The sequence below is a fragment of the Fundulus heteroclitus genome, chromosome 5, assembly GCF_011125445.2.
Source record: "Fundulus heteroclitus isolate FHET01 chromosome 5, MU-UCD_Fhet_4.1, whole genome shotgun sequence".
NCBI lineage: Eukaryota > Metazoa > Chordata > Actinopteri > Cyprinodontiformes > Fundulidae > Fundulus > Fundulus heteroclitus.
Window position 1 is genome coordinate 24,627,466 of NC_046365.1, and position 27,713 is coordinate 24,655,178.

The 27,713-nt window shown below is 40.0% G+C and overlaps 1 protein-coding gene across 1 annotated transcript; it reads right to left on the reverse strand.

The window, feature by feature from the left end:
• Positions 1-27,192, reverse strand: armh3 (armadillo like helical domain containing 3). Its single transcript, XM_036137263.1, has 26 exons — positions 27,048-27,192; positions 24,970-25,079; positions 24,828-24,884; positions 24,306-24,452; positions 23,947-24,054; positions 23,720-23,812; positions 23,549-23,623; positions 23,360-23,446; positions 21,821-21,877; positions 21,637-21,680; positions 21,093-21,153; positions 20,956-21,002; positions 18,969-19,044; positions 18,512-18,605; positions 17,100-17,201; positions 16,637-16,695; positions 16,475-16,540; positions 16,144-16,213; positions 15,606-15,666; positions 15,432-15,520; positions 14,300-14,382; positions 13,971-14,097; positions 12,131-12,206; positions 9,424-9,502; positions 2,387-2,503; positions 1-903 (listed from the first exon to the last, which is right to left on the reverse strand). Exons 2-26 carry the CDS (start codon positions 25,069-25,071, stop codon positions 811-813), a joined length of 2,070 nt encoding a protein of 689 aa, XP_035993156.1. The 5' UTR covers positions 25,072-25,079; positions 27,048-27,192; the 3' UTR covers positions 1-810.
• Between the last annotated feature and the right edge of the window lie 521 nt (positions 27,193-27,713).

Here is a 27,713-nt window from a genome sequence, read left to right on the forward strand (position 1 = left end):
TCAAGTAGGAAAAGAATCTTTATTTAAAAAAAACATAAATACACCTACAGAAGTTAGAGATGACAGAGAGACCTACACTGGATAAAATTGCATAATTAACTCAGTTTAAAAAAAAAAAATCAACTCAATGAGTTTTATATCAGCTTTCAAGGTTGTTTCCCCGCTATAAACAGTCTTAATTGGTGCCAAACACACAAGTTTTGACGGTAGCCTCCCCTTCTGAGCCAACGGCTCTCAGCAACACTTCCAGGTTAGTTTGTTAATATAAAAGAGAAATGACTGTAACAGCAGGGATTTTCTCATTAGCTGTAGCCAGCTTTTAATCACTTCACGGCATCCTCAACTTAATCATCTAATTGTTCTACGCTTTAAACAAAAAGTTGGAAACACTTCTGAGAACCAGAGGAGACGTTGTCTTTTTTTTACATTCACTCACCAAAACGCAAAAGAGCAAAAAAAAAATCCTGAAATTCAAGGAGAGTCGCCGAAAGTCTTGAACGGCTCAGAATCACCATCACCTCAAACTCAGGAAACACGCAAAGCCTAAAAATGTTCTGCGGGTAAATCAGGAAACTGGGATTATTGGAACACCAGAAGGAAATACTTGTGTTCCACGGTAAGTTAACAGTCCAGCCAGTGCTGCTGATTGTTTCAGACACGTCTGGGACCACAGAGGAGGAGAGTCTGGACTGCTGCGTCTCTGCAGGACGGCTTTCCTCCTTTCCACCACCCAGGACTGGTCTGCTGTGTGTGTGTGTGTGTGTGTGTGTGTGTGTGTGTGTGTGTGTGTGGGGGGGGGGGTCTGAAGGCTCAGGAGATGGTGGAGAACTCTTTGAGCAGCACGTCCTGACTCAGCGAGTTCAGGGAGACGTTCTTCCTCACGTTCAGACTGATGGAGCGCACCTGCAGACAGAGACACATTTGTTAACCAGGCGCTCGGGTTTTCACGCGGGAGGCACGCCCACAGAGCCGAGAACGAGCTCCGCTGCTCCTCTGAGGCGTCGCCGCATTACAAACAACATTAATGTTTTCTAGTAAGAATGAACCGGAGGATTTGACACGTATCCTCCCAACGCTCTATGATCTGCAGGTAAGATCCCTGAAATGAACGCGTCATCGTTTTTCTCCATTTTGCCTTTCAATATTTGTTTTTCCACCTGCTGTGTGATAAACTCAGATATTTATTTATTTTTTTACACATCTGGTGTAAAAACTGTATAATCTTCCACACTCAAAGGTTTTAGAGCTCTTAATTAAATTTGGAGGACTTTAATTTGTAAAGTTTTCTCTGAATAGCAGCAGATTCAGGGCTCAGTCTTTAATCATGGACACTGCAAAAGCCAAAGACTGTAAGGCAGTGGGCGGGAGGAGGGATGAATGAAGTGATGGACAGACCCACTGTTTCTCTCCTAGAACTGCTACTGGCTGGGGTTTTACTACAACTGTGCTCCCTTTTATCCTCTTGACATGAAAACTGTCTGAGAGCCAACCTGCTTCACTGTGTTTAGTCGGCCATTACCCTCTCTAACATAGAAAGGATTCCTGCATCAATGCTCTGTGTGTCTCTGCTCTGTCTTGTCAACCCCCCCCCCCCCCTCAGTCGTGGCAGATGGCCGTTTAACACTGAGCCTGGTGCTGCTGGAGGTTTCTTCCTGTTAAAGGTGGAGTTTTCCTCTCCACTGTCGCCACATGCATGCTCGGTATGAGGGATTGCTGCAACGTCTACGCTATATTGGAAGCAACTGTCCATTGTAGCTCCACGCTCATCCAGGAGGAGTGAATGCTAGAGATCAATGACTCGATGCAATTTGCTGGGTTTCCTTAGAAAACCTTTTAACCAATCTGTATAAATGTTGTGAATTGCCGCTATATAAATAAAATTTAATTGAATGAATGAATGAATGAATGAATGAATGAATGGATGAATGAATGAATGGATGGATAGATGGATGAAAATTTTAACAAACAGGGAAGGGATGATAAAGTGATGGATTACAGACAAAGAGCTTGATGAATGGATTGACAGATGTACAAACATAGAAATGGACAAACAAATGGATGGACGTAGAAACTGTCCATCAGCCATACAACTTGACCTTGGAATCCTTGTTTTTACCCACAAACTTGGCAAAGATTCTGATTTTGAAATTGATGGATAGACAAGTGGGCCGACTGATGGATGGATGAGTGGAACTACAGTCTGAAAAGGAAAATACTTTTCCTAGTTTTTTTCTTCCAAAATCTGGAAAACACACACTTAAATCAAACTCGCTTCCTACCGGACTAAGTAGGAACCCCGCTCACATCCAGTCTGTTAGCCTCTGCTTCCTGTCTGACTTTAGTTGGAGCTGAACAGATAAATCCATAAACTCATATAGTTTCTTACCAGCTCCTTGAAGAAAGCAGCTTCTTTTGGCTGCTCCGAATATCTCTCAAACTGGTCCAGACCATCCTGCAGTTTCAGGGTCAGTGTGTCATAATTGGACCGAACCACCTCCAGAACCTAAACAATTTAAACAAAAAGACAAGAATACCACTCATTAAAAAAAAAACAGAACAGGTATAGGTTTTGGTTAAAACAGGTCAACATGTCTTAAGGTTTCATCGTATAAAAACAGAGTTGTTCCTCTCCACTGTCACCACATGCTTGCTCAGGATGAGAAAGCAACTCAAGTGAAGATTTGATCCAATCTGCCGGCTTCCAGGGTTTAAAAAAAAAAAAAAAACTATTCTCAAATAATATTTATCCCTCCAATTATCCTATAGATGATTTTTTTAAAATAAAGTTGATCCCCCTGAATTAAGTGAGCAACAGAAAAAAAACATGGATTGTACTCAAACAAATCATATCCTCAAGCCGGATAAAGAGCCCAGACGTGCATCTAGCTACTCCCAAACATCATGTATAACTGTAGATCTTTAAATCATCTGCAAAACATTGACAACAAAGAGATGTTAGGTGAATGTACGAATATTTTTGAGTCTATATGTATTGCTTGGACTCTTTGCAGATTATAGCATAGCCACAATAAACTAATTCTATGCACTCGCTTCTTCTATGATAAGGTTCTACAAACATGCAGACAACCAAATTCAAAGCTAATCTTTACCTCATGGGTGTGCTGGTCAGGCCTACACAGACCACTCACTCTCTGAGCAATCCTAATTACTCAGAGAGGCCGAGAATAATCCAGCTGTTATCAGAGGTCGCAAGGCAGTGCAGCTTTAAATCTTTTCTCTTTTTTTTTTTTGAAAATGAAAGTTGTACTTTAGGCGCTTTTGAATACAATTCGTACTAAATGTATTTCCGTGGCCCTTTAGTTATGGTTCAAATACGTTATTGGTCGTTGTATAAAGACGACAAACAAATTGGTGGGTTCTAATGTTACTGAATAAAAAACCTTGATGAAAAGGGGGGATTTTATTGGATCCTTTGTAATCATTAATTTCACTCAAAAGGCCTTAGGGTGTAAGGTTCTGAGGAGAACAGGTGGCTCACCGCCTACAAAATGTATTTTGTTGTAACGTACCTGCATGAATAAATTATCCAGAGGGACAGATGCCAGACAAACACTTGATCTAACACGTGGGATATTCAAACCTCCTTTTGTCTGTTCATACTTTCTGCCCCTCCATGGGCTGACACCTGGATAGTCCAAGCTTTCTAACTTTGGTATTCATCTGATATATCATGCATGTTCTGATATACTTCAGCAAATCAGTGATATGACACTAAACACAAGTACTGCAGCTGTTTAAGTTTGGCAAAGTCAATCACCCCCTTTATGTTGTGCAAGAAGCAGACATCTTTCATAACTTTATTAAGCTGCCCTTCGTCACGCTACCTGGTGAAACTCTACAAACCAACTCTTTGCATACGAAGCACAGCCAGCTTTAAGAGATGTAAACACTACAATGTTAACAAACCAGCTGTTCTCTGTCGGATTATTCAACTAAAAGCTAAACAACATTTTTACATTTACTTTGAGTGCATAATAGTTCCCGTTTTATTTCCTTCCAACACGTCTGCAGGTCGCTCCACTCGGGAAAGAAATGACGGCTGTTTTTTTTTTTCTTTTAGCCTCTGGAAGTACACTGCTAAAATATTCATGCCCAAACATCTCTTCCCTTATTCTGCCTGCTCCTTCGTCACAGCTCTCTACCTCGCTTCTACACGTGTATAAAAGCACCAACGCAAGGTTTGACCTTTAACCTCAACTAATGGTAAAAAGTGAAGGGAAGAAGGGAAAAATGTGGCGAGCCGGTTTAGGTTTAGGAGTTTTCCATGTTATCAAACGCCAAGCAGATATAACTATATTCAGGTTTTCATTCAGTTTAGATTCATGCATAAATAATAATTACAAGACGACATAGTGGAATTGCATTTGATCTTATGTGATGTGAATTCAGTGTGGGCCTTTGTTTGTTTGTGAGAGCGTAGAGTCGCGTTTCAATGCTCTGCTTCCAGAGGCCATCCATCTTCCAGAGTAATGAAGAGATGAAGACACTCCAGGCAGACGGAGCGCCGTCCCAATGTTTGTGTGAGGACGTTATGTCAGAGGAGGACTGGAAATTCAAGGTTTGTTTCATTTTATTAAAAGACAACAGCTGATGGACAGGACAGGACAGCAGAAAGACGGAAAGAGCATGGCCTGAAGAGACGACGTGCGTTATTGCTTTCCTCTCTGTTCAGGCTGTCTGCGAACACAGAAGCTCCTCTGGCTGCATTTAGAGTCTCAGTAAACGCTTCTCTGGGTTTGTAATACTTTGTTTTATAAGAAGTACAGCTGTAACCCGATTAACCTCAGGTTACTTCTAGATTTGTTTTTTTATTGTTTACAAAAAGGCAAAAATGTTTCAAAGGGAACTTTACCATCATTACATAAACAAAAACCTGGCAGGAGATTGGTGTTTGTTTCATTCTGAGGAAAAATTTAAAATATCTGAGAAAACCTTCTGGATGTAAACGGCAGCTTTTTAGGATTTTTGAAAATATAAAATGAGAATGAGAACTATAAACTCAAAACTGAAGACAATTTCCTATAAAATAATAAAAACAGAATGAAGAGCGCTTACACAAATATATCACCCAGGGCAGGGGTGATATAGGGGTGTCCAAACATTTTTTTCTCCACGGGCCTAAATTGCTGAGTTTGAAGTCACAAAAATGTTACTTTTTGGTTTAAAAAAAAAAAAAATCAAATTTGTATCTTTTTATTTTACCTGCTCAGCTTAAAGGTGCATTTCGCAAGTTCCAGGATTTTTGCAGACGTCTGCCCCCTCTGGCGGCAAGATGAAATGACACCAGTGTTGTGTACGTGAATGGGAGAAGAGGAAAAGCATCTGCCCCTGCAACTGCACAGGTGTTTTGTTTAGAGGCATAATGTCTATAAATATTGAAGTTAGCCCGTGTTCTCTTACTAATGCATTGATTACAGCGGAGAATCAATAAAGTAGCCAGGTGAACGAGAGCGTGCAGCGCGTCACGCCCATGCACAGAGGATTATAGAGGCAACTGCAGTAAATAGATGAAAACTCATTTTATACGTCGGACAATTGCAAGGGCATGTATGGGAAAGAAAATAAATAATATTTCACTTCAAAACTTGCACTTGGCGGGGGCACTAAATCTTTCTGAGGGCAGCAAATGGCTGATGACACCCCTGATATAACAGAAAACAACAGGAAAAGAGAAACCAGGATACAGGAACAGAAAAGCCAAAATGTTTGATTAAAAAATTACTTTCAGGTGCTGCTCACTTTGCAGTTCTGGTTGTTTAGTACTCAGGAATGTTTTTTACTTTATTAATAATTTGAAGCATATTTCCGTATTAGTATTTTGTGTGATGCCAATAAATATTACCCATCAGCAAGGGGTATTTTGGTCTGAACGGCGGTAATGATCTGTCACATTTCATAAAGATCAGCTGGCCCAAAAGGGGACTGGAACTACAACTGTTTTAAAATATACACAAGTTGTACAAAACAACACAATAATTAAACTTTAAATAGGATTTTTAGCATTTTTATTATTCTTTATTTCATAATTCATCATCGTCTTTAATTATTAAGAGCAATAAACTGATGCACAATGGTGAAGTGCATGGGTGTAACATGGCAGGAGGTTGTAAGAAACGCTTTCTGAAATATTTATTTACTTTATTTTTCTGCCTTGCTGTTGAATTTCTGATCTCTTCATAATTATTCATTTATTACTTTTCCCATTTTCCAACTTAAAGCCCTGTCTGAACTAGATATTTTTGCACTTTGAACCATTTAAGGGCCCAGGCATGTGCAGACGGGAACATTGTGCAGAGTTAGGTTGGCTTAAAGGATAAAATAGAGGCACATTTTCCTCCATGACCCCCTTTAAAAATGATGCACCAGTGTTCACCATCGCTCAATAAAACCTGCGTGCTGACAAAAGGGGTCAGCATCAGGAAAAGCTAAGACAGAAGGTTTGGACAGGGTTTTAAGCTCCCTGGCCCCTCGTTAAGTTCCTGAGTTGATCTACGGTACAGCAGGCTGTAAGCAGCTGCTAAAAGCATAGACAGGACGAGCTGGGTTTCACTTTACTGGTTTCTACAGCAAACATGACTCAAAAGCCAAAAAAAAAAGACACCATTATGTTCAATGCTACCAAGTGTTTTCTGATAAAACCATTTGATCAAATAGTAAACATGTTGAATACATTCAGAAAACCTTTACACTGTATTGGGACACTACAAGTGGTCATGAAAAAAATCTTAGAGAAACAAAGATGATAGATGTAGTGTAGTGCTGCCTCATATCAGGACACGTTATGATGTTAAAAGCTGCGATTATCATATGACTCGTGATAAACAAACAATTACTGAAGTTTTAATGCGTTTCTGGTTTGGATTCACTGCAAACATGCAGACCCCAGATAAGGAGGACCATGTGCATTCAGTGCTGAGAACAAGTATATAATGACTCTTAATATCAGACAAAAATAACCATCCTAAATGCCCGCGAGGAGCCGCCCAGAAGTTTGGTAAATCTGTAGAGGGTGTTTCAGATCGCCGAGAATGAAGTTTGGTCCACTCTTCTTTCCAGTTAGTTTAATTCAGCCACTTTAGTGGGTTTACGACCATCAATAACTTGTTTAAGGTCACTTCACAACATCTCAGATCAGATTTTAGCCCAGACTTTGACTAGGCCACTCCAAAAGCCTCATTTGTTTTGGCCATTCAGAGATGCACTTGCGGACGTGCTTCTGATCTTTATCCTGCTGAATAACCCAAGTGCTCTTGAGCAGGAATCAGGATGTTTTGGGTAAATGTGAGACGGATCTTTGGGTTCTTTTTGGGTGAGAAGTGGTTCTGACTGCCTGGATACGTTTCTGATGCGTCTTTGGCTTAAAAACACGGTGAAGCCCAAAGTACTGCTTCCCCACCAGGACCGTTTTCTGGGTAAATTCAACCCTGGTAATCTGATTGGACCCGGTTCCAGCTGAAATGATTAGTGGTAAAAGAAAGAACTACCCTCAGCCCCTTCAAAGGAACCGGAATTTATTTCTAAAGTGTTTTTAATGACTACTAATTATATTTTGTCGAATAAAACAAATGCAATTCATTAATTATTTTTGCAACACTAATTGCAACAACTAATGAAAAAAATTGTTACCTATATTTTGATGACTTCTGTATATTTATCAGACTAGAGGTGACGAACGTAATGTGAAGAAACAAAAAATCTTTGCAAGCTCAAACCAAAAGGCAGCGGCTGCTTGTTGCATTGTTGTGAATAAATCTAGCAGATAAAAGCACAGAGGTAATTAGAGTATATAATGACCAAATCCATTACTCTCCTATCAGCTGCTAATAAAAACAGTCTCCAGGCTGCTTTTCCGTCCTCACATGTTCAGCATAAACGATAAAAGTCTGAAATCGGGCCCTAATAAAGCCCGGCCTCGTCTCACTCACATTTTCAAAGAGTGATTAAGAAACACATTAGTGTTGAGAAAGTTGTCCAGATGCGTCTTTTTAATTACTTTTCCACACTTTTTGTGCGTTTAAAAGCCAGATGGGATTATGACAAATGTAACTGTTTGTAAAAGAAGGGCGAGAGTAGCAAGGATGAATTTTAAACAAAATAAACCGGCTTTTTATATTTGCCTTAAAAGCTCAGTAAGTAATGACACCTATAATGTGTGCACAATTTAGGCCAGTGAGCATTTAGACCCTTTCTATGCATATATTCCTACTCTAAGCTATATAAACTTCAATGCTCATTAGCTTTTAATCATATCAGGTGGCTGTGTGTGGCTTAAGGAGATCAAAACCCAAACGGGCCGAAAAACTGACTGAATAGTCAAAAATCGTAAAAAAAAAACCTGTTCTGTGCCAGTGCCGTCATACTCCAGCCCTGCAACCTGCCTGGAGGGCCAGGAGAATGTCTTCAGAGTTCAAATAATAAGACCGGGACAAAAAATGTCCGGATACAGACTTTTTTTAAACATTTGCCGACCAATGAGACGAGTGTGACAGACCAGACGGAGAGGCCTGTGGCTGGGTCAGTGACTGGCTCAGAGCTCCACCTCGACTCAAGGTGGAGCAGTGGTAGGGGGGGCTGGTGTTGTTAAAGACGGGCTAGGAGGACCATTTCAGGGTGAAGATGGGGCTCAAAACCAACTTTCAAACCTACCACCAGATTTTAGAAGACGCAGTCGAGCAGCGGTGAAAGAAAAAGTCGTCATCTTTCAAGAAGAGAGGGGTTTTCATGCAGGACAGAGCTCTGCTTCATGCATTAGCTCCACGTAGCACTCCTACCTGAGCAGTGTGCTGATTTATTAAAAAAAAGGGTGGCCATACTGGTCACAAGTTATTTAAGTCAAAAATGTTTATTTATAAATACTGAATTGCTTTTCATTATTCTAACTGGAACAGATAAAAAAGTTAAACACTAACAGGCACACAGAGATCCTCCTGAAAAAAAACCCCTTAAAACTCATGTTTACTTTCATAAACATTCAGACCTGAGAGTTAATTAATTTCATCAAGTGTGAGCCCTGTAGCTGTTCAATAATTAAATTAATCACCATAATATAATTTGCTAAATCATAGTGCACACAGTGTATTTAATAGAAAATTGCGATTCATTTAGGTTGGTGTGCGGCATAGCAGATGTGTTATCATCATAAGCAGGGTTTGAGTCACTTCTTTCTTCCACACAGCTGTAACTAATTCTGGATTAATTGCCTGTATTTTCTATTAAATACCGTCATTAATGGCTGCTGTGTTTTTTTAGTTCAGAAAATCTCATAGATTCTATATTACTTAGTCAGCTTTCAGGGATGTCGAAACCCAAATAACCCCAGGATTTTGCTGAGCTGATTTATATTCAAACACATTTAACCAAAGTGCCAGAAGAGTTGAAGCGTTTTTTGTTTTTCTTGTTTACCTGTTCCTCTGACAGCTGGGAGATGTGGTTCACTGCAGCGTACGACTCGATCTTGGGATTAAAATGGTTGACGATGGCCCTGAAAAAAAAAACAGCCCTGCTGTTAAACAACCCGTTTATGAGTACCCACTGCCTCTGAGTCTGGTAGGTTTCATCAAATGTTTTGAGAAGTGGAGAAAAGGTGAGAGGATGTGAGACACAGACTGAGCTACTCCAATATATAGATGATCAGGCTTTTATCAGGGATAACTATTTTATTTCAGGTCTAACCTGCTGATCCCAATTTTCCTTACAAAGACTACAATATATCGAACACTTTCAAATTCAGTATTCATTTTTATCTATTTTGTAAGTTTCAAACATGTTCTTTTTTTTAACAAACTTTTTGACCCCAATTTACCTCCATACAAACAGCAGCTGAATGAGGATAACTGGAAAATCGCAAAGAATAAACATCAGCTTCAGGTTCAACCGAAGTCTAGTAAATAGAGAAACAGAAATCTGACTCGAATCTATTATATACGGCAACTAAAGGTACGACTTCATCACTTCATCTGAAAAAGACTGCGGCAAACAAAAAAATGTTTACATAAGAGGACAATCTACATTACAAGGAACCAAAACCTTCAGAGACACGAACTGTTCGACCCAGTCTTTAGGAAAAACTAGAGAACCTGCTTAAACCAGCAAACGTGTCTATCAGAAAAGTCCTGAAGATGCTGTGAACATAAAGTCCAGGATTGTTGGTGCAGCAACATCAACATCAATAATCTAATATTAACGTGGCTGGACTTTCTGACTGAATGCCGAAAAGCCGCAAAGACTAAAGTTTCAGTTTATGCCGACCGAACACGGCCAATAACGGCGTGAGAGACACGAGCCGTCAGATTTACGCCGACTAAGCTGAACTGCCTCCGTGTCCAGATTGTTCTGTTTACAACAGACACACATCCAACATTCACATATTAGCAAGCTAAGACTACTTTTGTGTTTACGTCCACACCTCCCTCCACAATCAGTGCGAGCCCTCGTGAAGTTGCGTAAAATGTCCCAAAGTAGATTAATCTTCCGACTGCAGTGGCATCATTTAACACAAAATCTTAAAATGACAAAAAACTAAATCGACCTGTAATTTGAGTACATTTACAATGCTGCGAGTAATTCCACCCCTACAGATTTAGTTTCTACACTGCAAAAAGGGAACTAAAAATAAGTAAGATTTTCTTGAAATTAGTGTATTTTTCCTTGATTTGAGCAGGTAAATAACACTATTTGCCAATGGAATAAGATTTTTGCACTTAAAATAGGAACAATTCATCGCCACTATCTTATTTCAAGAGCAGAATTCCTAATTATCTTATTTTAGGGGTAAAAATACTAATTCCATTGGCAAATAGTCTTATTTAGCTGCTCAAATCAAGGAAAAATACACCAATTTCAAGAAAGTTTAAGTTGCTTTTAGTTCCCTTTTTGCAGTGTAGTTTTTTGGCCCGCTAAGCCCGGCCCGGATCTACAGTCAGAGAGTAATTAAAAAGAACCAGAACCAAAGTTTGCTTTGCCAGCATGTGCAGACAGGATGGTGAGAGAAGAAGAGGGGGAAAAGATCTTTAAATCTCAATGTTAGACAACTGCAGCAAAAAGGGGCATTTTTAGTTCACCTAATCTCCACAACAGCAAATTATTTAAAGATTTTTTTTTTATGCACATCTTCTCTAAACTGGTGACAGATGGCAGCAGCAGCCAGCCTGGTAGCTCCACAACTCGCTCCCCTCTTTCATCGCCGTCTCCATCGCTGAGATATAAATTCACAGACAATGCTCTCCAGCATTAGCATTCATCCCGAGGAACAAACTGCTTTATAGCTCAAATGCAAGTTGATCCAATGAGCATAGCTGGGAGAATAATTTGCCTATTCTGTATTAGTTTGGAGTGCAGAACATGTCCAATATAATAGTGTGTCAAAACCGGAGAGGTTTTTCGGTCGGCGTTATTCTTCTGCGAGCTCGGACGGATGACAGAGGGGAAAACTGAGGGAGGTAAAATGGAATCAGTTCCTCCATTCGGGTTCATTTCACCGTCTCTCTGATCTCTTTATACCCTCCTCTGCTTTCAATCATTTATTTTTATTTTATTTTTCCCAAATATTCCTTTAGGTTCTGACTCCAAGGGCTTAAATCAACTCCTACGACTGCCAGTTCAGCAGGAGCACAGCTCCATCAGCAGACGGTCTTTGTGGGCGGGTTTAACGTGAGAGGATCCGGCCTCCTGAAGCCTCCGAGCCGCAGTACAATCAGAGGACGGCGCTCTGCGAAAAAGTTGAGCAAAAGTATTCCTACCCTTTCAACTTCCTCCCATTTTGTCACGTTACAAGCTCAAACTTCCGGGTATTTTAGCGGGATTTAAATCAACTAGAGCAGTTTTCAGAAATAAAAAAAATTTCTGAAAACGCGTAATTTTACTTATGAGCTATTTTGTGTCGAGGCTATCACACACAATGGCACTAAAATACACTGAAGTTAAGTTTGTGATGGGACAAAAAGGGTCAAACGGGGGCGAATGCTTCTGCACTGACCTTTACGTGTGTTGGGGAGGGAAAGAACCTTGGAGGTCTGAGGAAACATTTATCCAAAGACTTCATTTGATATTTAACTTTCTCCAAATCACCCGTTTTATATTTCACTGGATCCAAGTGAGCGAGCGTCCTTACCGAATGTTGACGAGGGAGTGCGTGACTTTGCTGGCTGCCTCCTTCCACTGGCCTGCGTTGGTGGATACTCTCAACACTGGAGGGAAGAGACGGCCAGAAAGAAACATGATCTGATAACTTTTTATGTACATTTCAGCTATACAAAGTTGTTGTTTTAAATGTTTAACTAGACTTGCACCTTTGTAAATCTGTAACAGACTGAAAACATGCAAATCATCAACATATGCTATGTGTGGAGACTGTAAAGTTAAATGTTGTACAACATCTTTTGCTAAAAAAAAAATTCTGTGAAAGGAAGCAACCTGTGGAATGGTCTTCCCACAAAAAGTAAGACTCTGACTAGACTTTCCACTTTAAAAAAACAAGATCCTTCAGTGAATGTTTTTATTTTATTACAATTATTTTTATTAGGTTTCTGCAGATTTCTGATTGCATTCATTGCAATTGTTTATATTTTTTATTTATTTCAACTGTTAAAAGCCCTTGAGGGGAGAGGTGGCTATAGGCACGATAATACAGGCATCAGATTATTTTTTATATAATGATCTATGTTTATTGTATTTTCCCTGCCGAAACAAACAAATAAATCAACCTGTGGCACATTTTTAGAAATCTACACAGAGGGGCCTGTTCCCTGAACCTGGTTCAAGAGCTCAACTGTTGCCAGGGTTTCAATCCATCGCTCTGGCCAAGAAAAACTGGAGGCATTGTGGAGAAAAGCAGCCAAAACGATGTGAGCGCCACACTTCACTTTCAATCTCAGATTGTCAAATTCAAAATAAAAATGATGTATGCATCTGAATTACAGAAGCTGTCTCATATCTTCCCCCAGTTTATTTTGATGTCACCGGTAGAGAAATGCAGCTCTCAGAACTTCACTGCGACCCGATTGTTTTCCAATAAATCCATAAACTTCATTTCAGACTCAGTATCAGTACGACTCTCTAGAACTTCATTATTATCCTCGTAGGGAAATGCTTCTGGCCGTCAGGGGAAAAACATAAAAAAAAAAAATTAAAAAAAACACAATCACTCTACAACCGTGGCAAAAAGCAGTAAAGAAAACTCCAGGAAAAATATCAAAATAATCAAAGAGAGAGCCTTAGGCGGTCTGAATCTCTCTCCAGATCAAACTCACCGTGACGTGGGTGTAAAGGGAGAGGAGAGCGCCTTTCGCCTTTTGTGCTCAAAAAAAGATTTCTGTTAGATCAGGTGGTTTGATCCCCATAATATTGCCACTTTTACCATTTGTTTCATCCTGTTTTTGCCTTCTGCTGATAGTTTGACAGAATCAGGAGATAAAAGCAAAACTGAGGACAGAGTCGGTCTTTTAACATCGTTAGGTGTCGTTAATGAATCTGCATTAACGACACCTAACGATGCATCTTTATCCTGAAAAATAGTGCAATCTACTGTGATTTTTACAGTGATTTTTTTCAAGTTGTATGCAAACGAAATTTCGTTCTGTACGCACTTTGTGCATACAAAATGACAATAAAGCTATCTATCTATCTATCTATCTATCTATCTATCTATCTATCTATCTATCTATCTATCTAATGAACACTGCTCTAAAAGTTGTTTAACTCCAGTTTTCTAAGAGTCCGGATGAGATGATTGGGATTGTGAAACGCCCCTGAACTCATCTTGTTGTTTACAATAATACATTAAAGTTGGTGATATTGGCGCATCAGTTTGCAGGGATACTGAGATAATTAATGAAAAAAAGAATAAAAAACAGAATAAAACAGAAGGTCAACAGATAACCGGATGGGATGTTTAAAATTAAAAGCCTCGCTGCTCTGCTCCGTTAGGCTAATCAAGAGCTTGTGAAGCGTACCCATGCAGTAGAGGTTGTCAAAGACCTGGTGCATTCGGACAATCTCGTAATACAGCTCGTCGTAGCTGTTGGAGGTGGGCAGGAAAGTGTCTCCGTAGGTTATAAACATGTTGAACAAGTTCACCACCTGGGAAAAAAGGGGAGACACCTTTCAGGATAACCAGACTCGAAACACACAAGAGATGCTACGCTTGGATTTAATAGAAACTAAACTAACTAAACTCGTCTTCACATGACATCTTAACAGCAAACTTCCATATTAACACGGCAGCACTGACAGGTCAGTCAGGCGCCCATCTCCACTTTTTGTGCGTGTCAGCACTTCTCACCATTAAGGCCAGGTGAAAGATGTTGTGCTTGGCCAGTAGTGTGGTTTCGTTTGACAGCAGGAACTTGAGCAGGTTGATGAGAGCTGCGCACAGAGACAGACATGCTCGCGTTAAAGAAATAATGGAGGATTGCCGTCTCCCAGCAGAGGCAGACAGCAGCAGTCGGCGCCTCTCGGTGGGCATCTTCATTAAGGTGGATAATGAAACTCCGGAGGAGGGAGAACCTCTCAACGCAAAAAAAAAAAAACCCAAGGCCGTCTTCAAGCTCGCGCCGAGAAAAAACAAACGCGTCACGGAAACTAAAGCGAGCGCCCGCTGTTAACAAACGGCTGACCGAAGAAAGATAAAAAGCATCCTGTGTTTTAATTCAGCTATTCTGTGTCTCCTGGCTTGTTTTCTGTTTGGCCATTATCGGCAGCGAGTCTGTGTTATTCGGGGAATTAATGTGATTATTGGTCTGATTGGAGAAATCTGCATTCCAAGGAGACACAGTTTGATGAGGCCATTACGAGCTGAAATGTTACCTCATTGTGTGTTGAGCCAGCTAAAAGTAAGGCCTCTGGGATGGATGGATCTCTCTTAACAGAGTCATTATCCAACCTCAATGATGCAGTGCATTTCCAAAACAACACGCACAGTCATTCAAGAGGAAAATGGGGTCATTCTGCCAAAATAGAAACGGATTACTTTAACTTCAGAGGCGGCGTAATAAATATAGCCCCGCCGTTTTTTACCATCATTAAAATCTTAAAATGTGGTGGTTAAGTACACCGTGTGCAACAATTAACTTGAATAAAAAAAAAACAACAGCAGTGCATCCGTCAAGTCAGTTTTAACCAAAAACATTTCGCTGTTTGCACAAAGTTGTACAAAGTTTTAACATTTCATGCTTTCAAAAACGCAACATTAAATCCTCAGAGGTGTTTCTGATAGGACTTAATGATCGCAGCAAAAGTCCTAACAGTGGACACGGACAACAACACTCTTCGGTGTGGAAGCTGAGACTGAAGGAAGAAGAATCATACTTGCTTGACGCCCACAGTTTGGAGCTTATCTGGACCGAATCCACTTTTCTAATTGAACACGGCTTTATTTTGACAAAACGCCTATAATCTAGGTGAGGTTACTTTACCTGACCAAAGCTCTCTCCAGGTGTAGTGTAGTCTGATTCGGCATTTCTTCTGGTAACACAGAAGTTTGTGAATGATTTGCACACAGCGCCTTGAAAAGGAAACAATGATTTAAAACTTGCGAGAAGCGAACGGTACATGAATCCCAACAATGTTGTTATTTAATGTCGGTTTACAAGTATAGATCCATGGGGAAATCCTTCATCATGTGAGTGACGATAAACTCCACCATAAGATCTAGAAGCAGGAATTCAGAGAGCAGAAACGAAGAGCACCGTCAGACAGAAATAATATAGTTTAATCTTAAACATTCAATTTTTAGTTTATTTTAGGCAGATGTGTAGCTCTTTTCTCTAATAAAACCAGAGTAAAACACAAACATTATTTATTACATGTGCAATATATTCTGAACATGTAAAAGAAATAACAGAGCTGCAGGGTATGCATGAAAAAGGTAGATGGATAACGAGGAATGGAGCTAAAATATTCAAACAGGTTTTTAATGACTAAACTTTGCAGATGTGGAGCAATAGCTAACATTAGCAAGTTGTTTGGTTGGGGGGGAAATGTGTTTTCTTGAATCTGTATTTACTCATAAATTCCAGCAAAAACATATTTTTTAAAAGATTAAAACAATGTATTCAAATTTACTCAATGAGTTTGTAGATAAGAGGTTATGGTTGAATGGTGTTCAGAGGAAAACAGTTTGGATACCTAGAACGGCGCAAACCAGCGGACGCGATGGGATGTTTTTCCCCGGCGTCTTTTTCCGGTGTCTCATTGGCTGAAAAAAAATAAATAAATCATGTAAAATGCAAAGGGGATTATAAAATTCGACATTATACAGAGACGATTTTTGCTTTTTAAATGTGGGTCGAATTAGCCGATCTCGTTTTAAGACTCGACAAACGTCAAAATAAGGACATCCAAAAAGTAGGCTGCAACTGTATCCCCTGTATACTCGTGTTTCCGTCAACCACTCCCCCATCAGGGGCGTCGTGACTGGTTGCGTCTTCTGCTTAAAATCCCCTCCCCTCAAACTCACCATTTTGTGGAGGCTGACTCTGAAGTTTATGTTGTCATCGTGAAGAAAGGCATCAGCATACTGGTCCTGTGACAAAAGCCAACCAAAAAAAAACTAAAGTACTGAGGCTGTTGAAGAAAATGGACAAATGCTACAACAGGGGGGGAGAGAGAGAGCTCCCACCTCAGCGATGCACGTGAGGATGATCAGGCACAGTCTGGCACTGTTGAGTCGATGCTCATCTGTAAACACACGAAAACCTCTTAAACAGCAAGACAATAAAAAAAAGAGCTCACTCCTCTTCACACATGGACACCACTGCTTGTTAGTTTAAACTGGCCGCATCATCCTCAATAATCTTGCCTATAACAGCTGAGGCTAAGCTACTCTTGGCTCTCGGCCGGTCAGTAGTTAATGTTTCTGTAGCACCGGGCATCACTGAGGAGAGCATATAAAAAAAAAAAAAAAAGGACGAGATCTCAGATGGGTTCTGGCTTCAAACCGGAGCAGGAAGTGCATCGGTCTAAAAGGGTGATTATTCGCCGCTGCTGTCATGAACAACTAAACACTGCGTGGCATTTCAATAGAAAGAGGCGGTGAAGCTGAGCAGGCAGGACAGAAGGAGGACACCAGGCGTCCTGTTTACCTTTAGTGTCCTGCATTACGATAGAGGCATACTTGAGGAATGTAATGAGGAGGTTGCTGGTCTGCAGGTTGGGATCCAGGGGCAGTTCTGGGTTGTTCATCACTGCACAACAAGAACACACATAAAAATTCAAATTCATTTATGGTAAATATGGTAACAAAAACAATTGTGCAAGCCTGTTTTTAAAAATAAACTCAATATGCGGCTAAAAAGCAGCCATGGCTGCAGCTGTATTATATCAAGGGGTCCAGGCAGGAATCTGCTGGTCCAAGCATACAATTTGCTTCACGACTAACGACTAAAGATGTGCTTCTCCCAACCAAAAACACTCGTTCTTAACCTACCGCAGGTCCAGAAGCAGGGAAGAAAAAGGACAGACTGTTTAGGACACGTGACCGTGTCTGGTCTCTGTAGAAGCTCCCATCAAATGGCATGTAGGCAGCTTGCGTGTGGGGCGCACGTCTGTGTTTGAAGCTAAACGTAAATATTTTATAAAAGAGAAAAGCTCTCCGCTAAGCAGTGATGGAGTTAGATGTGGGAACAGAAAGTACGAGCGCCTGTATGTTGGAAATGCTTTTAAACACACGTTAGCTACAAGACACGGCTTCCACAAAACAGCCACGCAATCTTTTCCAAAGAACGGAACCGTATTATGTAATAATCCGGATTTCACCGAGTCAAGAACCCATGGAAGCACTATTTGTGGTACATAATTCACTTTTATGTTCATCATATAAAGCTATCTGAACACTTTGCTGGTGTGAAAGGTTTGTTTTTAGGTTTTCTTGTACGTGTGTATCCGTGTCAGCAGTCAAGTCAGCAACTCTTTCAACTAAAATAAACCGCTTAAATAGACGTAGAAAGAAAAGAAGCACTTTTGCTCTTTAAATAGATTGACTCTCTCAGTCTGGCTCCTATTCTCGGTGAAAACTAAGATCATGCTGAAAGCTAAATGTGAAAACTGAAATGGATACGATGGTTCTGTCTACAACCCAGGGATTTAAAAAAAACAAAAAAAACAGAAAATACACACAGCAACAAATCCAAGCATGGATATTTAAGTGCAGTGAAAAGTGGACCTGAGAACATGATCTCTTCGTATAAAAGGAGAATCAAACTCCCCTAAGAAGGCATTTAAAGAGTTTTAAAAATGTTTGTCCGTCCTAATCAGATAGACCAAGTAAACATAGACATGCTGATAAAACAATACACATTCGTCTCTCTTTTTAAAATAACATTTAAAACCAAAGTAAGAAAAATATGGTTTTGAATAAATCTGGAAAACTGTTCACCAAGAAATGCAGGTTAAAAAAAAAAAAAGCTTTTTTTTTTTAAATGCTACGCTACAAGCTGCTCAAAAAGAAACTCCATCACAACTCTTGTCACCGTTCACATGAGAATCAGCAGCTTACCGTCGAGGGAGGGCGGCGTCGTGCCGAGCGGCGTCGTTGGCGTTGTCGGCGTGGGAGTGGTGGGTGTGACTACGATGTCAATCTCAGGGTGGCTCTGTGAAGCACAAAAACGCGCTCTAATGTGCAGGACAGGAATGACGACATGAGCCCAATAATGTAAAAAAAAAAAATACAGAGAAAGAGGCCTGATCCATTACTGTGAGGAATGAGGAGCTCCTGTGATTTAAAAATGATTTATTACTCATGTCCTCCATCAGCTTATGTTATGCAAGAGGTTCGACAAGTGAAACACAACAGTCTGTTCTGGATGAAGGACAAATTTACCAGATATCTCCCTAAAGTAATATATAAAAAAAAAAAATCTTTTTTTTTTTTTTTACTTTCTGGTTACCCGTTTTAAAAACACGGACAAAGAAGTATAAGCGTACGTGTCGACAAACGCCTCACGTCACGTTACCTGCGCCAACACCGTGATGAAGTTTCTGTTCAGGTGGACCGCCTCGTAAAGTGCCAGCAGAATCGCCTCGTTTGTCCTTAAAGTTAGAAGGGGAAAAGGATTCAAGGTGAGCACATTCAACTATTAAATGAAAGACGGTTTTTCAGGTAATCTTGGATGAAATAGCGGTTAAAGCTCCGTGCAGAAAAGGGAACTAAAAGTAAGTGAAATTTTCTTGAAATCATTGTATTTTTCCTTGATTAGAGCAGGTAAATAAGACTATTTGCCAATGGAATACGATTTTTGCACGTAAAATAGGAACAATTCATCTCCATCGTCTTAGTTCAAGTGCAGGATATCTAATTATCTTGTTTTCGAGATGAATTGTTCCTATTTTAAGTGGAAAAATCGTATTCCATTGGCAAATAGTCTTATTTAGCTCCTCAATCCAAGGAAGAATAGACTAATTTCAAGAGATTTTACTTACTTTTAGTTCCCTTTTTGCAGTGCACACTGATGACACCGAGGCAGAAGACCAGATATCTACCAGTCTGAGCCGCTTCGTTAACACAGTGGTTGATATTAAGCAGCGTGGCGTTTTATTATAAAAACTACAGACGGGTATGTCACAGAAAAACAACCATCTGGTGGAACTAGCTGCTGTGACTGTGGGAGCAGATGGTGAGGTAAGCATTTAAATGCAGCAAGAAGTTTTGTGGTTTTACTTTATTTAAAAAAAGGGACTTGCAGATTTAGACGGTTAATAAGAAAAAACAGTTTAGAGAAAGCCAATAACTGAGAGGCTTAGAAGAAAACCTGCTGCACAGCAAACAGGACCTTAGAGGGAGGTCCAAGACCGTAGTTCTGTGTGTGAACAGAAAGCTTTCTGAGATTTGCTAGAGTCGCTAACACACAAAGCGAGCAAAATAGGTACTTCTAATGAAAATTACACAATATATCCTTTATATACTTTATCTACCGAAAACAGCATGTGCGACGGCACTGCAAAAAGGGAACTAAAAGCAAGTAAAACTTTCTTGAAATTGGTGTATTTTTCCTTGGTCTGAGCAGCTAAATAAGACTATTTGCCAATGGAATTAGTATTTTTACCCCTGAAATAAGATAATTAGGAATTCTGCTCTTGAAATAAGATGGTGGCGATGAATTGTTCCTATTTTAAGTGCAAAAATCTTATTCCATTGGCAAATAGTGTTATTTACCTGCTCAAATCAAGGAAAAATACACAAATTTCAAAAAAATCTTACTTATTTTTAGTTCCCTTTTTGCAGTGTGAAGGCTCTGGGTCAATCCGCCTCTTGGCCAATTCATATACCCACTTCTTACCTACATGTTGGCCTTTCATCCTTTTAGCTTTAATTTTACACCCGTATCAAACCAGGATGTGTCCATGTACTTTAACACAGCAAATCTGTTTATTTCTATGGGCATTTTTTTAAAGAATAATGGAGATAAATAATCCTAACATGGCACAAATTTCACATAAAATTTGAATTAAACAGTATATTACTTTCTAAAGACTGTATACTGCACCCTATTCCCACCGATTGCCTTTCTGATTCCTTTATGACACAGTTGACCAATAACAATAACTCTTAGCGTCCTCTTGCGAGTATATATTGATTGTAGTCACATAACCACATTTCCTTACAGCAGACTACGAGGAGAAAAATTACTTTAAATTAGTGGTTGACAAAATAGTAGGAAAGTATCGCAAAGACAGGTACAAACTGACACGCATAAGCAAAATGCCTCAAGAAAAATGGCTCCTCCTTGCACCTGAAAGCGCCAGGTACGAAATGACGAGTTTTACTCGATAATCACCGACTGCTTTGGATTCAATTCCATGAGCGAAGAAATGTATTTAAAGTTGGAGTCGTTTAACTCATTACAGACAAATTTGGTCAAAGGGCAAAATCACGACGGCAGCAACATGATTGAGCAGCAGAAAAGAAAGTGGGCCAACAAGAGGTATAAACACTGATCTTACTGTACAGAGAGCTTCTCATCAGCATCTGCTATAAACATGCTGCCCACCTGTGGACAAAAAGGGCAACGGTGTAAGCAGACTAGTCATGAATCTAAAAAAAAAAAATTGTTTTCTACAACTATGAAAGTGGATCCTACCATACTAGTGAGGGTTGAGAAGAACCCACCCTGGTTCTCTTCTTCTTTATCTTTGTATTGTCTAAAACGTAAACACAGAACCAACAGAAAATGGGAAGTTATAAACGTATAAACACTACAACAGAAAATAGGATCAACGTTTACAATCGCACACATATATTAACTGAAAATACTCTAACGCTACCAATATGTTATCTACAGGCTGTTCAATTTAAACACAAAAACAATAGGCTGTATAAAGCCGTCATCCATCACCCTGATGTTTCTGTCTTTGCGCGCAGGCAGACAGAACCTTCCTCACGAGCTGTGCTTTAATTTCCACACACCACCTCTTCTGAAAAAAAACATTACAGACCACCAAAGCAAGCTGCCAGATATAAATAACTAAAGAGGCCTTGTATTGTTTTTGTCCTTCATCAGAGCAGAAATAGAAACGGTGATGATGCCAGCAGCCTCATCACGCGCACACACACACACACACAGACATCGTTGCTAAAGACCCGTTTCGACAAATGGAAATGTGAAGAAATGCAGAAGATGTCACCTGTTATATTCAGTCAGAGCTTGGTGGAGGACCACACCCATTCCCTGGGAATAAAATAAAAACGAGCCATCCTCTGGTTACATTTTTAACAACGTATCTGATGAAAAGCTAACCTGCTGCACCGGATCCGTTTCTCATTATTATGTATAAATGAAGAAACAGTGACCAGCAGTAAAGTACTCACATCGAGTGTCGGCTCATCATCCACGATGGAAAGTTTCACAATGTATGGATTTACAGACTAAAAAAAAAAAAAAACAAACACACATATTAGACCAAAGTTTCTGACCCAATGTTTCTTACCTCTGCACATATGTTGGTGCATCAAAAATAAGGAGCTTAGGAAATGAAGGGCATGTTATGAAATATAATTTAGCTAAATGGTATCCCAGTTATTTGTATATTCCTATTTAAAGTGCCCTTATATTTGGATGGACAGAGTAAGATCCTGCAGTGAAAGGACAGGGTGAGTTGCTGGTGGAGCTGCTTCAACATGCAGAGGTGAGTGAATCTTCATCAGCGCAGAAGAAGCGTCTGCACAGTGTGGCATGAGGTCAAGTAATGCCACTATCAGGTCCCTGCCACAACATTTCTGCAGCACTAAAATAAATACAATGGCACACGCATGAGCTTCATAAACGTCTAACATTATTAACCTAACACTGATTTAAAACCACAGACGGCTAGCCGAGACTCTGTTTAACAGCTGACGGCACAGTGTATGTCTGTCTCTCTCCTTTATATAAAAGCAATTATATTGTCTACATCAGACAGGAGAAAACTCAGCTCATTCAACACTTTTCTGTCCTTTTGTAAAATCACTTTAAACCCTAGACGCTTTCTGCAGTTTATAAATCATTACTTTTTAAAACCTTGCCATTACCTTGATATAAGGAAGCGGCAACACCTGCGCCAGCACAACTTACTCGAGTCCAAATGATGTATGCTAGAGTATCAGAGGCATAGAAAAGCTACGAGGGAGTGCTATTTATGTAAAGCTGCATATTTTCATATTCAATGGACATGGAAGGCAGAGGAGCAATAATGTGACAGGAGTAGTACATTTTAACACATAATAAAGGAGTAATTATGTTTTAATTTCATCAGGCTACCTCAAGGGAGATCTTGACACTTTATGCTGAATCAAGAAACAGTATGTTGCATTTATAAGGCAGAGGAACTTCTCTGGCCCGGCACAACTTGGAGGTAGCACCTGCTACAGAAAAATTGTTGCTGCTACTTTGTGCTTATTTTAACACACCTTCAATTTGGCTCAGGGCCTCCGTGAGCTGGTGTAATAATTTAAAAACATCACTGGTCACTGCTTGTACTTAAAATAGCTAAGCAGAGAGGAGTTGACTCATACAATAGCATGTAATGAATGGGTGCTTATATTTAAAAAAAAAAGAATGTCATTGCAGGATAAAGCCACTTTTGAAGAGTTAGCACACATTTTAATGAAATAAAATGTGTGCCCTTATAATTCATGCATAAAATCTTTACATTAAACTTATTAAATCTCATATTTTTAATTTGGGCTTTTCTCAGCGTTGTGGACACCAGATATTGTTAATGTTCTGTATAACTAACATTCAGCCAGCAAACGCAAAGATGGATTGTATCAACATCTCACACCATGTGAGAACTGAACCATCTTCCAGCAAAAGTTAAAACGTTAATAAAAAAATAAAACACTGCATCACACATGGGACCTTATACTCGCCTCATATTTCCTGTAGTTGACCAGAAGCGCCAGAAGAACCACAGCATCATAACCATGCTGCCCTCTGCTGGACGGATCTGACAGAATCTGAGCAGTCGGGAAGAAGGAAAAGCAGCGGTTAACCAAACAGAGCATGAACTGCTTTAAAAATGACAAAAATCCAAAATGGGAAGAAAAAAAAAAACTTACTTGTAGAATAGCTTCAAAAATGCTGTTGATCATCACATATTCCAGAATAGTGTTCTGGCTTATATTATCTGTCACCTAGAAATCAGATTTGTCCACATTTATGCGCCGTCCACATGTTTTAACAACACGAGAAGCATGTATTTAAGCACATTACACAAGAAGTTTTCTCACCGTCACTAAACAGAGTAATAACTTTAGGCAAAGGCTCTTGAGGCTCTCTGAGCTGTCTCCACAAAGAAGGCTGTCCAATCTCTCCATCAGATCCTGAAGGAGACAAAAGCTACCCAAATAAACTCAAACATAAAAGCTTCAATCGGTCTCAGCTTTTTTTAAATCCAAATTTCCTTTTCTTATCGCATAGATGGCTCCCCTTTTTACAGGTGATTCATCACACACACCTTCATCCTCTGCTCAGCCTTATCAAAGCCCATGAGCATGTTAATAATGTCGAAGCCGGATGCAGACTTGTTCTTCTGATGAACCCCTCGGAAAAGTGCACAGAGTGTCTGGCGAGATAGGCAGAGAGATATGACCTCGCTGAACAAAGCGAAACCCTTCCTGAATACATAAATTGCAATTGCGGTAGCACCTAAATGTTACTATAATTGGATTTTGTCAATTCTTATTACGATTTTAAGCTCGTTAAGTGTTCAGGAAGTTTCTTAATGATGTAAACATTTTATGTAAACAAAAGGCTGGATCAACATTCAGATTTGATGATCAAACAATGGGAAACGCCTCCCTAGGCATCATTTACCTGCAGGGCATTCACCACTTTGATCTGGTGCTCCTCTCCAAGAGCCTGGACGCAGTGGTGAAACAGAGAGTTGATGTTGTCTTGAATACGTTGCACTTCCTCCCCGTTTACGCTCTCCAGTTTGGACTCCAGGTACTCCAAGTTCACCTGAAACAAAAGAATGTAGAAATCCGGGGCAAAACCAGTCCCAAAAAAAAAATCCTCAAGCTTTAACCTGGTGACAATTTCGCAATAAAGTCCTTTAAAAACGACAAGTTGCTTAATCTGTTACAAATGCAGGAAAACAGAGCAGCTGCGGTTTAATACGTGCAGCATTTGCTTGGCCTGTGTCTGAGCCGAGCGAATCAGCACGCCCTCTTTTAGCTCGAGCACGGTAACAGGTATGGCAAACAAGATCAGCAGTTTTCTCCTCCAACTACTCTTTTCTACCAGCCTACGTGAGTCCTAAACATGCTAAGCCGGCTAGATGACAGCTTCACAGTCACGTCTGCACACATTTCCCTTGGAGTACGTTTTCTGTACCTTCATGAGAAACAGCTCGTCCCAGAAGCGAGGGTTATTTTTGGCCGGGTCTTCTTTCTAAATCAGCACAGGACGAACAGTATTGTGAACACTTGAACTTTTACTCCGTTTCCCACTTCTCTTCATCCGCTGTTATACTCACAGCAAAGATCTCATCGTACATCAGAACCACCTTCTCTTTCAAAGGTTTTTTGGAGGACGACGTCCTCCGCAGCAGTCCTGCTTTCTTCTCAACTTGAGACATGACCGCGTCTGCAAAGAAAGAGGAAGTGGAGGTAAACAAATCAGGAGGTATACGCCAACAAGTCAAAATCCTCTCTAACCAACATGCTTTATCATTAAAAAGAAAAGGTATAGGTATATCCACAGCTGGATGGAAGGATGCTTGACTTCAGACTCAGGGTCCAGGTAACAAAAATAAGAAAACACTGCATATTATTAAAATGTGCTAGAAGAACCCCATTTTATAATAACTTTAATTATTTTGGATCTTTGGATCTTGATGAAAACATTCTCAGCTTGTAGAAATGATTGTAGGATGAGTTTGACATCTGATTTCGGACACTGACTCTACTGCCAATCCCAGCACATGAATAATCAGGAGACAAATCTAGTGGCTGGAAACAATCACCGCTCAACAGCCCACGTTTAAATGCATTGTTTAACTGGCCTCGCCAACAGAATCTGGGAAGTGGTTGACCAAAAGGCATGAAACAACAAATTCCTTTCTTGATTTAAAGTGATAGCATCGATTCATCTAAATTTTATTTATATAGCGCCAATTCACAACACGGGTCATCTCAGGGAACTTTACAAACTCAAATTCAATCAAATCATAAAGATTGGTCAAAAAGTTTCCTATCCAAGAAAACCCAGCAGATTTTATCAAGTCTTGACAAGCAGCATTCATTCCCCCTGAAAGAGCGTACAGCCACAGGGAGAGTTGTCATTAATAAATAACTGTCTTCTCTAACCCGCAGTCAGTCGAGGCAGATGACCGTTCATACTGAGCCCGGTCCTGCTGGAGGTTTTTCCTTCCCGTTAATGGGGAGTTTTTCTTTCCACTGTCGCTTCATGCTTGCTCAGTATGAGGGATTGCTGCAAAGCCATGGACAATGCAGACGACTCTCCCTGTGGCTCTACGCTTCTTCAGGAGTGAATGCTGCTTGTCAAGACTTGATGCAATCAACTGGGTTCCCTTATAGAGGACATCATTTGACCAATCTGTATAATCTGATTGAATTTGACTTTGGAAAGTGACTTGAGGTGGCATGTTTCATGAATTGGTGCTATATAAATAAAATTGAATTGAATTTAATTATTTTAGGAGCCTGTTTCCCCACTGGAGCTGTGCTCAGAGGAAATGTTTTCAAGATTTAAATGTAACTGGGGCATTAATCAAAGGGCTGCACAATATTAACGGGAATTATAGTCATATAACCAATTGTTATTTAATCAAATGTAACAATTAGGCAACAGATAAGACATCTGTGATTGATTATTACATTAGAAAAAAGGTTCTCCCAGCTGTCTGACTTAACTTATTAAATTCTAAAATACTTTATTAATCCTAAAGGGATATTAAATATTATAAAGATCAGTAAGGACCAGTGACTTGTTTCTTTTACACAATTCACACAACGTTGTAGCTAAGCACGGCAACAACCTTCCCACAGCTTCGTTGCTACACAACAGTAAATATTTCACAGATTTTTAAACCATTCCTAAACGCCCGGGCCCTTTCTCGGTATCTGTGTTAGCGGGGCTCCAGCCTACGGAGCAGTCAGTGAGAGCACACCGAGATCCGGTAGTTAGTTACCGGCTGACACCGGCTGCTGTTGATGAAATAAATATTGACCAGTCCTGGTTTGGATGACCTGCTAGCCATATTAGCCTGCGCTAGCTACACGAGCCACTGCTGCTTCTTTAAACAACAACAACAACAAAAAAGCGAACCAGTCAAATACTTTAAATACAGCAGAAAAAAAACATTAAGCCCCATTTTCCAAGACTGTCAAGTCATCCGCTGTAAAGTTAATCGGGCTTTTAAATATACATGCTTCGCAGCTTTAGCTAACGCTAGCTGGCTAGTGCTTATCGCTATTCTCCTTAGCGCTAGCACTGATTTAACGGCTGCGAACTAACTGACAGACGTCTACGTTGTTACTGGTCAAGTATCCGCGTTTTATTGTTCATATCCGCGAATGTCCATGAACGTACCTCAGTCAAACAACCCGAATGTCATCGGTTAAGTAGTTCATGAATGCCTGTGGCAGCGGCGGTAGCTGTTAGCGCACTGTTAGCATCCCCACGGATCTCTCCAGGGTCTTAAAGTCCAACAGACACGTTCAGTTTTTACTCTTAAATTCTAAGTAACGCAAGGATTTATGTCGAATAAAACAAGTGTAATCCTATCACTGTGCACCACAAAACAGGAGAGTTTTAAACTTGAATTTTTTTTTATAAAGTCAACGAATTAAATAGACATAAATGTAAGTCTAGATTTAGACATACACACCAAACTAAGCAGAAACCGTTGACATCGTGTGAAATATAATCCGAGATTATTTTTGCTCGGTTCCAGATTTTCCTTTTGGTTGTAAAGTGGATACATACATGCATGAGATTGCCACAATATGCATGGATGTTTAATGTGAAAATGCGATTTTACACTCAGACTAATGATGCGTTCCAGTTACAGTCGGAACTCGGAAATCCCAGCTTCCGCTAGAGTCGGACTTAGAGCGCCACTAACCACTAGGCCACCACTCCCTCTTGATGAAAGAATCATCATCAACAGAAACAAAGGCTTAAAATCATCAGTCACTGTCTAATTAATCTATATGTGTTTTACACAGTGAATCCAGTAACTGAAATGTTCAATAA